General features: G+C 46.6%; 1 protein-coding gene across 3 annotated transcripts in view; it reads left to right on the top strand.

Moving 5' to 3' along the window:
• The first annotated feature begins 1672 nt into the window (after nt 1-1672).
• NR4A1 (nuclear receptor subfamily 4 group A member 1) overlaps nt 1673-13944 on the top strand; it is a 29944-nt gene continuing 17672 nt past the window's right edge. Inside the window, exons 1-4 of one of the 3 annotated variants that reach the window (XM_069092512.1) lie at nt 1673-1981; nt 2320-2372; nt 5619-5742; nt 7566-7612. In XM_069092512.1, coding sequence (XP_068948613.1) covers nt 2351-2372; nt 5619-5742; nt 7566-7612 — 193 coding nt within the window. In that variant the 5' untranslated portion in view covers nt 1673-1981; nt 2320-2350. Of the gene's footprint in view, nt 1987-2319; nt 2373-5618; nt 5743-7565; nt 7613-8146; nt 8254-13944 lie in introns of those variants that run through there. The other 2 variants (XM_069092513.1, XM_069092515.1) reach the window with 2 other exon arrangements.

Below are 13944 nucleotides of genomic sequence, written 5' to 3'. Positions count from 1 at the left end.
AGAGAGAGAGAGAGAGAGAGAGAGAGAGAGAGAGAGAGAGAGAGAGAAACAGAGAGAGACAGAGACAGAGAAAGGGAGAGGGGGACAGAGAGAGAGAGACAGACAGACAAAAAGACAGACACATATACAGAGAAAGAAAGAGAGACAGGGACAGAGAGAGGTACAGAGACACATAGAGATGGGGAGAGACAGAGAGACATACAGAGAGACAGAGACACAGAGCTAGAGACAGAAACATACACAGAGAAAGAGACGGAGACAGAGTGAGAAAGAGAGAGGCAGAGACAGAGAGAGAGGGAGACAGAGAGACATAGAGAGATACAAAAAAGAGAGACAGACACACAGAGAGACAGAGACACAGAGAGCTAAAGCAAGACAGACATAGAGACAAAGACAGAGACAGACACACACAGAGAAAGAGACATGGAGAGATAGGGACAGAGAGATACAGAGAGAGACACAAAGGGATGGAAAGACAGAGACAGAGGGAGATTAACTGAACTTCAAGTTTCCTCATCTGCAAAATGGAGGTGAGGTAGTAATACTTGCACTCCCTACCTTAGGATCAAGATAAATGTAGTAGAAGGTGGTGGGGAATGTCTGTGTGGTTTCATTGGTGTAGAAATTTCACCCACTAATGCAGATCCTTAACTTATGTAGAATTACTTGGTCTTATTTATAGAGGGTTTGCAGACCTTGACACATACCCAGGAGACGTGCCTATCTCGTTTCGGCCTCACAACCACTCTGGGAGGTAGGTGTTATTATCTCCGTTTTATTTGTGAGGAAACTGAGGTAGAAAAAAATGAGGCGACTGGCCCGGGTCCGAGAACTAGTAGGTATTGCACACTGCATAGTTCCCTAGTGTGTGTCCTTAGACCCCGGTGTTCCTAACTCCTTTACCCACTGCACCACACTTCTCTGTGTGATACCTCGAATCTAGGTAGAACAGAGAAGGGTAGAAAGCCATCGCTGGCTTTGGAGACAAGGGACCTGGGTTCGAATCCTACCTCTCTGGGCCTCGGTTTCCCTCCTCTGTCTGCAGCTAGGTGCAGGCAGTGGATAGAGCGAGGGATCTGAAGACTGGAGCCAGAGTCCAAAAGTGTGCTCAGACCTTTCCTAACTGTGTGACCCTGGTTAAATCACTTAACCTGTCTTCCTCAGTTTCCACAACTGTAAAACGGAGATGACAATATTAGTACCCTACCTCCCAGGGTTGTTGTGAGAATAAAATGGGTTAATATTTGGAAAGAATTTTGCAAACTTGCTTGTTATTATTAATTAGTTAATTAATTGCATTAGCCCAGGGTGCGGCTCTGAATTCACCTTCGTTTCCAGACCTTCCGAAGGTGGGAGGAGGGATGGTGGAACCGCTGAGCTCTCCCAGACCCGAGGTCTGCCACCTGCAAGAGCGCGGAGGTGGGGAGCCTGGGGTGCCGCGCAGCAGGGGGTAGCCCGGTGGGGGCGGGGCGCCGGGAGCGCGGGGCTATTCCGCCCGGGAGCGGCTATTTTTAGCCCCATTGAGGCGGGCGATGCTCCAGTGGCAGGCAAGCAGCCGCCACCGCCGCCGCCGGGATTCCGGAGACGTCAATGGGCGCGCGCGTCACTCCTCCCCCGCCTGCCTTCGGTGGGAGGCGCACCGGCTGCCGGAACAGCCGCTCGCGCCGGAGCCCGAGCGGGGGAGCGGGGGGAGGGGCGGATGCGAGGCCCGAGAACAGCCGGGTCGGGGGCTCCTTTGGCTTGCTGGCTGGCCGGTGGAGGAGGAGGTGGGGGCCGATAGCGACCGTGGGGCGCGAGGCTGTAGGCGGCCCCTGCGGGAGGAGAATGAACGGGAGGACTGAGCCGACCTCCCATGCACACTCCGACCCTCGCCTTCTCCCCCTTTGCCCGGGGTGGGGGACCCATGTCTGCAGAATGAGATGTGTCCCTCCTAGGCAGGGCTTCGCACCCCGCAGAGCCCAGGCTTGGGGAGCCCCAGCAGGTCAGGTGAGGGGGGGTGGGGTCACGGACTGGGGAAGCCGGGCTGGAAAATGGGGGTGGAGCCAACAGTGGAATGGCCCTGATGACCGGCTGGAGGCGGGGGGCGGGACACATGGTGGGTTGTAGTTGAATGGGCAGGAACTTTCCTTGGGAGAGAGCGGGGGAGGGAGAGATGATTGCAGCTGTCTGGGAGTTTTTTAGGACATAAATCTGTTTGTGTTTATTATTATTGACAATATGTAGCCTTTATATGTTGTTTTCAGGTTTGCAAAGTGCTTTTTACATATATTATCTCACTGGGTTGTGCTGTGAATTAAGTGCTATTTTCCCCATTTACAGATATGTAAACTAAGGCTGAGATCGGAGTTAAATGACTTATCTAGGGTCACACAGTAAGTATCTGAGTCGGGATTTTACCTCCTGACTCCAAATCTACCACCCATTCAGAGGGAAGGGAGATGATACCCTGTAGGGAAACTTGGCATTGCCCAAGGCACATTTCCTTTCTAGTTAAGTGACAAAATGGGTAATAGAGTCATGAGCCTCTGGTCCCTGGGCCTCAGTTTCCTCACATATAAAGTGAATATAATCATACACTCACAGGAAAGTGTCCTGGGTGCTCCCTGAAATATGATTATGTTTTGGGGTCTGCATGAGAGCAGAGCATGACAGACTTGATAGCCTGTGGCAGAGGCCAGACTTGAACCTGGGCACATCTTCCTGATTCCAAGGCCAACTACTCCATGCTGCCTATCCAAATGAATGAAAAAGCACTTATTTATCCCTTTCTGTGTACAGTACACACATGTGGCTGTATGCTGGGTAGGCAAATACAAAAAGAAATAACATTTTTTGCCATCAGAGATCTCATATCCTAATACTGGAAGACAGTATGCACAGTGTTGTATTGGCTGGGAAAGTTTTCAACAGAGGGGTCACAGGGGATGTTGATGGGCATCCTAGAGGCAACCGATTGACACATTCTTTCAAGGGATGGTAGTGTAGACTTGATTATTATTCTCAGAGTTAGAGTTAGAAAGTTGGGGTGGAAAGAATGTCATTTTTGTAGCATGAAGATAGATGGGAAGTAGCCTAGCTGGGATTTGTTTGGACTAGATCTAGGCAAATGCTCATCGACTGGAAGCCCAGGGTCCTAGACTGAGAACTTGAGATCTAGGTCAGAGGTGGAGACTAGAACATGATGATGATGATGATGATGATATATGACAACTAGAAGTTGACAGGTAGAAGGGGCCTTCTGCTTCACCCCATACATGCAAGGCATCCCTCTTTCAGGACCTCCAGGACCAGTCCTTCATGAGGCAGCCCCTTCCTGCTTTTGGACAATTTTGTTAAGAAGTTTGTCCCCGTATTGAGACTAAATTGGTCTCCTTGCAAATGATAACTTCTGTCTACTGCCATTGACCCCACTCTCTGGGGCCAAACAAGGTTGCCTCTCACATACTTGAAGCGTGCTGTCATGTCCCCCATCCCCAGCTCCCTCCTCCCACTCCTACTCCCTCTCCCTCAGTCTTCTCTTCTCCAGATTAAACAAAGCAGTTCCTTCCCCTGATCCTCATATGCCATAGACTCAAGGTCCTTCACCATTCTTCAGGCTGACACAAAGCAGAGTAAAATGGTATCGTTATCCCCCAGTTCCTAGAAACTATGCCTCTCTTAATGCAGCCCAAGATGGTTTTAGCTGTTCTGAAAGTCCATCACACTGCTGACTCATCTTGAGCTTGGAGTTCTCTGATTTTTGTTTGGCCAACTATTGCACACGCTTGTCTCCCTCATCCTTACTTGTGAAATTGATTTTTTGGTACCTAAGTGAAAGACTTTACATTTATCTCTAGGGCCTTTCACTTACTCAGTTCAGCCCAGTGCTGTAGCCTGGGCAGCATCATTTTGAATCCTGATTCTTGTCATCACCTGTGTTAACTCTTCTTCCCAGTTGTGTGTCATCTGTGGATTTAGTGAACATAACATCTGTTCCTTTATCCATGTCATTGATCAGATTGTTAAGAGGCATGGATCCCTGGGGTTTTCCTCTAACTTTGGTGTTTAGCATTAGTCTGACTGTCCAGAGTGTTCTAGATCCATCTGCTTTAATATCAACCACAGAGTGCTATCTTCTTTGCAAGAACTGCATGAAATAATTTATCAGCATTACTCACTAATGTAATTCCATCAAAAAATACAGTGAAGTGAGTCTGGCACGACCTGCTTGGCCCTTTCCCTGGTTCATCAGCCATTTCTTTAGTGATCTACAGACATGGTGTGTACTCATTGATCAAGAAAGCTCAAGGTCTCTGCTTAAGGCCCAGGGTTTAAGAAAATACGGCCTTGAGTTCCCAGGGGAGGTGGATGGCTGAGGAATGCTTCTCTTGACATTGGAACCCGGGGTATGTTGTCTTTCCAGTTAAGAGAGGGCTGGGATCCTTTACCCCTCAGGTAGCTAATAGAGTGGAGCTGCTTCTCACCCTAGCCCCAGGCCCCTGGCATGTGCCTCCTTGCTGGTCAGCCCCACAGGTCCGGCTTTATTCCTCCTTGTCATGGAAATATCTGAATATCCGCTCCCCTTTCTCCAGACCAGATCCCAGGACTGGGAAAGGCAGGCAGGCAAGATAACTGGCCATAAGCAGACTTTTGGCTCCCGCCAATCCCCCACCCACAGGCTCAGGACTAGGGAGAAGATCACTGGCTTCGGACAGGAAAGATTGGTTCTCAAATGGGGATAGTCTAGGACATGTTGGGTGGAAGCAAACAATTGAGTAGTTTTCTCCAACCCTCCCCCTCCCCCATCTCCAGCCATAGTCACATCTTAGCAGGTCAAAAGGGAAAAGGCTGGCTGCCTGCTTAATCTAGAGGCCCATGCTACTTTCTAAGCATCAGTCTCCCCTCAGGGGCTGGGGATGGGAGGCAGGGACTTCTCTGGTCTTCTCTGGGTCTTCTCTGCTCCTTCTCCTGCTTTGACCTGGACCAGCTCTCTAATCTGAGCCTCCACTCTTGGCAAAATCAGATCCTTGGAGGTGGTAAAGTTGCCTTCTTTCTGTTGGGAGGGACAGAAGATTTCTGGAACCATGCTTGGTCTTTGGGAGGAAAGAGGCCTTTCACACTTGCCCTCAGTCCAGCTCCCACGTCTGTTCTTCCAAACCTCTGGAGGTTAAGATCTGGATCCCTGCCCCATTATTCATCCATACCCCATCCCAGCACCCCATCCCTCCCCTCCCCCCCAGCTCTGGTCACTCTGAAGGGGGAGTTCTGGCTCCCAGCCTCAAGCTTCCCGAGAAGAGTCCTTGAAGTGATCACAAGGGCCTGAGTTGGGGCTAAACCCCTTCTTGGGTCGACTTTGTTTTGTTGTTGTTGGGTCTACCACATGGTCTTCAAGGATTTTGGGGTTCCAGGAGAATGCTCAACTTGGGTGCTAACACATGGCCCAGGGAGGCCCCTGTGTTCTGACCTCAGCCCTTCCCTCCTTTCTCCCTGCCTGCCCACGGTCCCCCCACCATTGGGCTTCTACGGCTGTTCCTGCTGTTTGCCAAGCTCCCACTCATGCCTGTTTCCTGGCTGGGCCTCTGGTGATTGCAACCAGCTGGATCCTGGTCCCCCTTCTCACTCTTGTTCTTTCTCCACAGGCGGCCATGGTTGCTCCAGGCCAGGGCCCCCCACCCCAAGTCTCCTGGCCTCTCTGTCCCTCTTTACCAGGCCTGGAATGCTTCAAGAATGTCCCAAATATAACCTAATCTGCCGAGCTGTGGGGTAAGTTCCCTTTGTGGTTCTGCCCATCTTTCTCTCTCCTCCCCTCCACCCCCTCTAGTCTCTAGACTGCCTGTGCTTGTGAGTGGAACCCATCCCCAGGGAGGGGCATCAGGAGCATCTCTGGGTCCTTGTACTGGGTCCAAGGTGGGGGGGGGGGGTGGAAGGACAGTGGGCTGTACAGAGGGAACCACCAATGTTTTTCTGATCTTAATACCAAAGGTAGGTATCAGAGACCTGAGCCACACCTCGGTGTGGGTGTAATGTGGAGACTGGAAGAAGAAAACCTTATCAGGAAATTCTGATAACCTCAGTGGAAAAAAGACAGAATCACAGTGGGAAAGGGAGAGTGGGGGTGGGGGTAGAGAGGTGGCACAGGATAAGCTGGGGGAAGGAGTCAGGACAGAGTGGGGAATTAGGAGTTCCTAGCTCTGGGGTAGGGCAGAGTGAGAAGGGATGGCAGCAGCTGTCATCCTGTGGTGGCACGTGCCTGGGGTGAGGGGTAGGGCAGTGGGAAGACTTGTCACAAGGGCCAAAGACTCCAGGGGTGTCAGCAGCTTTAAGCCTGTGGAGATAGGGAGCACAGCCTTTTTTCTGGGAGGGAGGGAAGAGAGAAGGCAGCTATTTCAGAGCTGGTTTGAGGATCAAGACAGACATCCCTCAGCATGATCCCCTATCCCCACCTACAATATCCTTCAGTCACTTGGGGAGAATCATAGAATGTTAGCACTGGAAAGGACTTTAGGCATTATTTAGTCTAAGTCTCTCCTTTTACAGGAAACTGAGACCCAGAAAGATGAATCAAATATACATACAGCTTGTTAGTAGCAGAGGCGGAAACCCAAACCAAAGTCACAGAATCATAGAATTTTAGGGCTAGAAGAGGAGGGTAGGGTGGGTGAAGCCCTGGGTCACATTCCAGTCTGGCCACTTTACTATCTGGATGACCTTAGTCAAGGCAGGTCACTTCCTGGGCCTCAGTTTCCTCATCTGTAAAATGGATGTGGGTGGTAGACTGGAGGATCCCTGAGGTCATTTCCTGGGCTCAATCAATGTTCTTGCAGAAGTATAGAACATTGAAATCTCCAGATAAACATCAATCCTGTGGCATCTGGGAAGGAGACACTTGGCTCCTGGGTTTCCCTCCGTTTGTAATACTCTAGGGCCCCCAGGGTAAGATACAATTTGGACCAGGAAGTAGAGCTCAGGGCCAAAACTGGCAGGCTAGACCATCTGGGTCTCATCAATTCAGATGAGCCAGATAGTAGGGAATACCCACACAGCTAAGTTTCATCCTCCCTGGGGTCCACACATATAGCCATCCCATCCAAAGTAGCTTGTCTTGTGCCTCAAGGACACCTGTGGCCCAAAAGCTGGGGGGGAGTAGAGGAGTTCAGAGGATTCCTCTTCCTCAGCCCATTCCTGTGGGTTACCACCTCTTGTGTATTCCTGCATGGATGACTGACTTCATTCAAGGAGTATACATTGTATAGAGTGAGAAACTCTGGGGAGGGCAAGGAGGCTAGCCTGTTTTCAGTTCCAGGGAGATGGGGAAAAAATCCTTACCATGTAGGGTTTCCCAGTTTGGGGCAGGTGACTATGGGAAGGATGTCCCCTTGGCTTCAGGCAGCAGGTTCAGCCCACTTGAGTGTGATTTCATGCTCTGGCAAGGGTCAGGGGAAGGGGGCAGGTGGTTGCAGCCTGGGGGGCCTGGCCTAGAACGGTGCCCAAGAGAGCACATGAGGATGAGAGCAGTGGGTCAGGTTCCCACTGCATTACCCTCTTACCCCTAGTTCTCCCTCCTTTCCCTCCTACCTTCTTCCTAGGCTCTATACCAAACTTCTCCAGCTGGTCCACTATTTGGGACAAAAAGGTAAGTTATACAGATCTGTGTGTTTATCCTGTTGTCTGAGCAGTGGTGGTGTGGAATACCCCTTCCCTCCCTCCCTTCCTTCCCCCACCTCCACGGCCTAAGGGAGTGCCAAGGCCACCCTGCTGAGCCTGCCAACCTTCGGCCCCGTGAGTCCCCAAAGCTGCTGGTCTTGTGACGTGGGCACCTGTCTGCTAGCAACTGGGCCCTGGCCCAAGCTCCTGCTCACGCAGGGGCTACCCGGCTACCCTGTCAACTGAGTATTTTGGGCTCTTGCTGACCTGAGCCAAATTCAAACTCTTAACTGAGAGAGACCCTAGGTTGGCTCCTTTCCCCTCTCCTCTCCGCCTCCTTCCCCGCAGAACTCAGCTCAGGTTTCTGCTATATAAACAGACTAGGACACTCTGGCTTAGAAATAGCCCCAGGATCCCGACCTCTTCACATCCCAGGCACCCCCATTCACCTGCCTAGGGCTGAAGTACCAGCTGAAGGCAGCCACTCCCCCTCCCTCTAGCCTCTCCCCTGCCTCTCCCACAGATCAGGGAGGCACTCTCCTCCCCCCACTTCCCCACCGCCAGTCCCTTGGACCGTCCCTGCTTTTTGACTGAGGATCTCCAAACCAGAAGCAGATTACTAGGAGGCTGGTGAGTTGTGGGGCCAGGGAAATGAAAGCACAGGACTTGTAATTCCTTTCCATCTGATCTCTGTAGTCATGAGCCATAAGAGAGGAGGGGACAAAGGGGAAGGAATAATTGCTGGGATGAAGTCCTTGTTAATTTCCACTGAGGACCAAATGAGAGTGAGTGAGTGTACTGAAACCATAATAGGAGGGATACAGGTTAGACCTCTTCACGAACTTCCCACATTTAGAGCTGGAAAATGCTGACATACATAGGCCCTGGAGGCTCTCCCATAGAGTATCCAACTTGTGGGCCAGCTCTTTCCCCTGTTCCTCTTCTGCCTGGGCTAGGTAAAGGACAGTTTTGTCAAAAAAGCAAGGGAAAAGACCTCTGAGAAACCTCAGACATTCTGTTAGCCAGTGTTTTATTTAACAATTTATCTTGGGTCTCTTAAGTTCCTGGGCCTTTGGGGGTCAGTTAGAGTTTTCAGCCCTCTGATGTACCCTTTCCCCCAGCCTTGGTCTTCTAACTGGTTCCTGCATCTGTCTTTTCCCTTGGTTTCTTGTGCCCTTGGAGAAAATCTGAAAAAATGCCAGTCTGCTCACCACAAAACACATTCCCTGGAGTAGCAATGGGGCTGGGAGCTGGGCCAGGGGTTCTGCTCTGACATGGAATTAACTAGAGATTTTACGTATGAGCTTCTCTCTCTCTCTCTCTCTCTCTCTCTCTCTCTCTCTCTCTCTCTCTTTCTTTCTCTCTTCCCCCCCTCTCTCCTCCCTCCCCTCCTTTTTTTCCCTTCTGAACGTGAGTCTCTAAACAAATCCAGAGCCTGGGTCTAAAAATAATTTAACAATAGGAAAATGCCTCAGTCTTTCCGGCTGTGTCTTGCTATCAGAAGGTTTTTATTTTGGGAACTGAAATCTTGCCCACCTCCTCTGGGTGGTGGCCTTGGTGAGGGGGGCAGAGGGAAAGACTATGGAATTTGGCATGGGGTCTGCAAGGTGGCGTGAGACCCTGGCGTGAGGAAGAGGACAAGAGTTGTTCCAGGAGCCAAGCCAAATTTCTGGCCAGACAGATGGGGAATAAGGTGGGGTTAGTGTGAATCGAGAGACAGAATTCTCAACCTTTAAGGTATCTAGAGAAGGAGAGACCCTTTAGTCCTGTGCTTACTAGCTTTCTACTCTGGAAGTTCTTACTGAAGTCTAACCTAAAGCTGGAAATATTTATAGGTACCTCCTATTTCTTATCCCCAGTTCTAAGGGAGGGAAAGAAGGTTCCAGTAGAAAGTGGGGCCAGATATAATGGTGCTGACCATGATAATATTTACAGAATGCTTCTAGATTTTCAAAATGTTTTACATATATGTCATTTGATATACCCCAAGAAGGTCAAAGAAAGAAGGAAAAGTCCCATATATACATTTTTTTTAAGTTTTGAGTTTTTAAATGTCCAAATTCTATCCCTCCCTCCCCTGCCCCTTCCCTGAGATGGTAAACAATCTGATATAGGTTATACATGTGTAATCATATAAAACATAACCCAATATACAGAAATATTTATGCAGGCACTTTTCATAGTAGTAAAGATCTAGAAACAGGGGAGGTTAGGTGGCGCAGTGAATAGAGCATTGACCCTGGAGTCAGGAGGACCTGAGTTCAAATCCCACTTCAGACACTTAACACTTACTAGTTGTGTGACCTTGGGCAAGTCACTTAACCCCAATTGCCCTGCCTTCCCCCTCCAAACAGCAAAAAAAAAAAAAAAAGATCTAGAAACAAAACAGGTGCCCATCAGTTGGGGAATGTCTGAAGCAAGCATGTAATGAATTATTTTTGTGCCATAAGAAACATGAAGAATTCAGATACAGAACAGTCAGAATCTGGAGAACAATATACTCAGTGGCCACGATAAAGTTAAGGAAAACACTTTTGAAAGACTTCAGTACTCTGCCCAATTACAGTGACCAGTTGTGATTTCAGAGGACTGATGGGAAAGCATAATTCCTGTTTGGTGGCAGAGAGGCAGCAGTCTAGAGGTGGGGAACAAGATATCCTTTTGTAGATGTGGCCAGTGCCTAGACTTCTTTTACTCCTGTATACAGATTGGTGACCAGGGAGGTCTCCATGGGGCCAGAGAGTCAGTAGGAAATGATAATAATCTGAAAAAGAGAGGTATAAATTTAAAAATTGAAAGGGGAAAATAAAAGAATACGTTATCTAGAGGGGTTTCAAGGCCTGGGAGAGAGCTAAGGACACACCTGTCTTTGCTCCCAGCCCAGAATCTTGACCCCTACTATCAGCCACCCTGAGCAGAGTTAATAGGACCTGTCTTTGTATGGGCTTTTTTGAACTTGCTAGTGCCTTTGATTCTTACAACAAGCCCATGAAAATGGTAACCAGGGCCCTAATCCTCATTTCAAAGATGAGGAAGTCAAGGCTCAAGGTCTCTCAACAAGCCAGTGGCAGAGCGGGGACAAGACCTCAGTCCCTTGAGTTATATCCTTAATAGAATCTTAACCATCATGGAGTCAGAAGGAAACCTTATAATCCTCCTCTTCCTTCACAGATCCAGAGAGCTTCAGTGATTTGCTCAGATACACAGTTAGTGGCAAGGGTTAAAAGTTAGCTTTCATAACTTCATATGTAGGATTCTTTTCATGAACTTATGTTCTAATTGAGAAGACAAGACAAATATTGGGTCGACACCCCTGCTTTCCATTTTTGCTGGCCATATTTCTCCTATTTGCATTTATAAACCAATTCAAACGACCTCCCATGGAAAACCTTCTTGGACAACAACACTAATTATCTTTCTTTCCCATATTATCACATATAATATCATGTAATATAAATATATTTATATAACCTAAAATAGATTATATAATGATTATATAAGATATTATATAATGATTATATAAGATGTTATATAATAATGGCATCATGTCATATAATAATTACATGAGATTATATAATAAATAATTGCATTATGTTATATAATAATTATATAAAATTATATAATAATTACATGAGATATTATGTAATACAATAATTATATAATGTTATATAATAAATAACATTATATTATAATATTATTTGTTACAATTATTTGTGTTGGGGACATTTCCCTCTATTAGACTAGGGTCCATGAGGGCAGGAACTATGTTGTATCTAAATGCTACATCTCTCTAGTGCTAGCTCAGTATTCTGCACACAGCCAATGCTTAACCAGTTTTTATTGACTTAAATTGAATTGGAAAAGTTTAACAAATAAAAGTAAAGGATCTAAATAATTATCTTAATAAGACCTTAGTGAAAGGGTTATTGTTGCAAGGTGGTATGTTTCAAGGGCAGTGAGAAGAACGGTCCGTTGTAATGAAGGACCAGATTGTGGGAGACCTTGAATACTAGGTTTTATCCTTGAGGATGAGTTTCTTGATTATTTGGCATGATAGTTATTTGAGTATCATGCTCCCTTCTTCAGCTATAAGCCCCCTGAGAGTCGTGATGAACTGTCTGAGCTTTATAAACCTCTCCCTCTCAAATGCAGTGCTTTTTATACAGTGGGCACTTAATAACTGTTCATTGAATTGAATTGACAATTAGGGATTCTCAAAGCACTTTCTCCAGAGATTGACAAAGAGTAATAATAAGGAAAGTCATCTGTCCCATAGAGTGACTCTATCTGGAAGCCTGTACAACACTCTGACCTTTGGGTTCCCTGCCTCTCTGCCATGAGAGAAAAGTGGGTCTAATTCTTTGTTCTCTGGGACCTCTGTTGGTTTTTCTTTCACTCCAAGTTTGATTTTCTTTTGGTGCTATTTTCATTTTTGTTGGTGTAGTCATTGTGTCTAGTTGTGTTAGTTCTGCCTGTTTTTCTCTGCATTGGTTCCTACAAATCTGCCTACGCTTCTCTGAATTCCTCATATGCGTCATTTCTTACAATATTCCTCTATATCCATATGCCATCTTTTTTTCAGTCTTTCTCTGGTTGATAGGCATCCGCTTTTTTCCCCCTAGTTTTTTTGTTATCATAAAGGAGTGTTGCTAGGAATTTTTTACAGCATAAAATTCTGCTGGAAAGTTAACCTGTGAGGGATAGAAAACTCAACTAATGCAGTAATCCTGATGTGGAAAAGGCAAATTGTCTAAGGAGATTGATTTGGATACATGAGGAACTCTTCAACTGACTTATATTTTTTAAAAGATAGGTGCAGAGGAGACAAAGAAAAGATAAATACAAAAGGGTGACAGGCGTTAGGAGAGAATAATGTCAGGTGACAATAAAAAGAGAGTTTTTTTTTTTTTTTTGGTCTTTAAAACAATGTCGAAAAGAAGGGATTGGCCTGTTGGATGGTGGATAAGTTTAACAGATGATGGAGAGAAAGTAGAACTGTTCACCTTACCTTGTTACTATTTTCTCTATTCAAGGAGAGTGACTGGAAAGGATAGAACAAAAATGGTGAATTGGGAATTGAGACCCCAAGATAAGTAGAGATTGTGTGACAGCACCTAGCTGTCTTTGAACTTAAATCATGTCCAGATCATCATGTCCAAATGACCCCCATCCCAGGGAATCCTGGAAGAAATGGTCACTGTGGTTGATAAGCCTCTGCCAAACCTCTTAAAAAATATATATATATATATATATGTATATATTTGGTTAAATATTTCCCAATTACAAGTAAAACAAATTAAAAAAAAACTTTGAGTCCTAAATTCTCTCACTCCCGCCCTTCTTGAGAAGACAAGAAATTTGATATTGATTATACATGTGTAGTCACAAAACGTATTTCCATATTAGCCATGTTGCAAAAGAATACAGACATAAAAATAAAACAAGAAAAATAAAGAAAGTGAAAAAGAAATCTGCTTCAATCTGTACTCAGAGTTCATTCTCTGGAGGTGGAGAGCATTTCTCATCTTGCATCCTCTGTAATTGTGTCAGACATCTTGCAGTCCATTCGGTCGATTAGCTAACATCTGTTTAGTGCTAGGCACTGTGTTAGGTACTGGGGGTGCAAAACCAAGAGAAAAAAAGTCCCTGCCCTCAAGGACTTTACATTTTGTTAGGGGAGATAGGATGTGGATTTGTAGGTATATTTGAAATAGATTTTGTGGGAGCATGCAGCAGCCAGGGGGATGTAAGACTTCATGGAGAAGGTGGAAATTGAACTGATGCTTAAAGGAAACTAAGGATTCTGAGAGGTAGAGGTGAGGGATTGGCAGTCCAAGCAGGAGAGACCACCAGCAGCAAAGGCATAGAAATGGAAAATGTGAGAAACCGTAAGAAGGGGAGTAATGTGTAACAAGGCTAGACAGGTAAGTTTGAGGTTTGTAAAAAGCCAAACAGAAAAGGTTCTATTTCCTTCGAGTTTTATTAAAGAACTACCGCAGTTTGAGCAGGAGAGTGAAATGGCCAGTACTGTACTTTGTTACTTTGGCTGCTGTGGAGGATAAATTGAAAGGGGAAAAGACATGAGACAAGGAGACCCATCAGGAGGCTCTTTCCAGATGAAAGGATACTACTTGAACCAAAGTGTTGACTGTGCTAGTAGTGAGAAGGGGACAGAGTCCAGAGATATTGTGGAGGTAGAAGTAAGACCTGACAACTGATTGGATGTGGGGGTGGGGGTGATGGTACGGAAGTGAAAAATGGAGGGTGACACCAAGATGTGTGTGTGTGTGTGTGTGTGTGTGTGTGTGTGTGGAGGGAGAC

This window comes from Petaurus breviceps, unplaced genomic scaffold (assembly GCF_028583685.1).
Source record: "Petaurus breviceps papuanus isolate PSGF00001 unplaced genomic scaffold, PetGlider_PUasm1.0 191, whole genome shotgun sequence".
NCBI lineage: Eukaryota > Metazoa > Chordata > Mammalia > Diprotodontia > Petauridae > Petaurus > Petaurus breviceps.
This window is presented reverse-complemented; position numbering and strand designations above follow the sequence as displayed.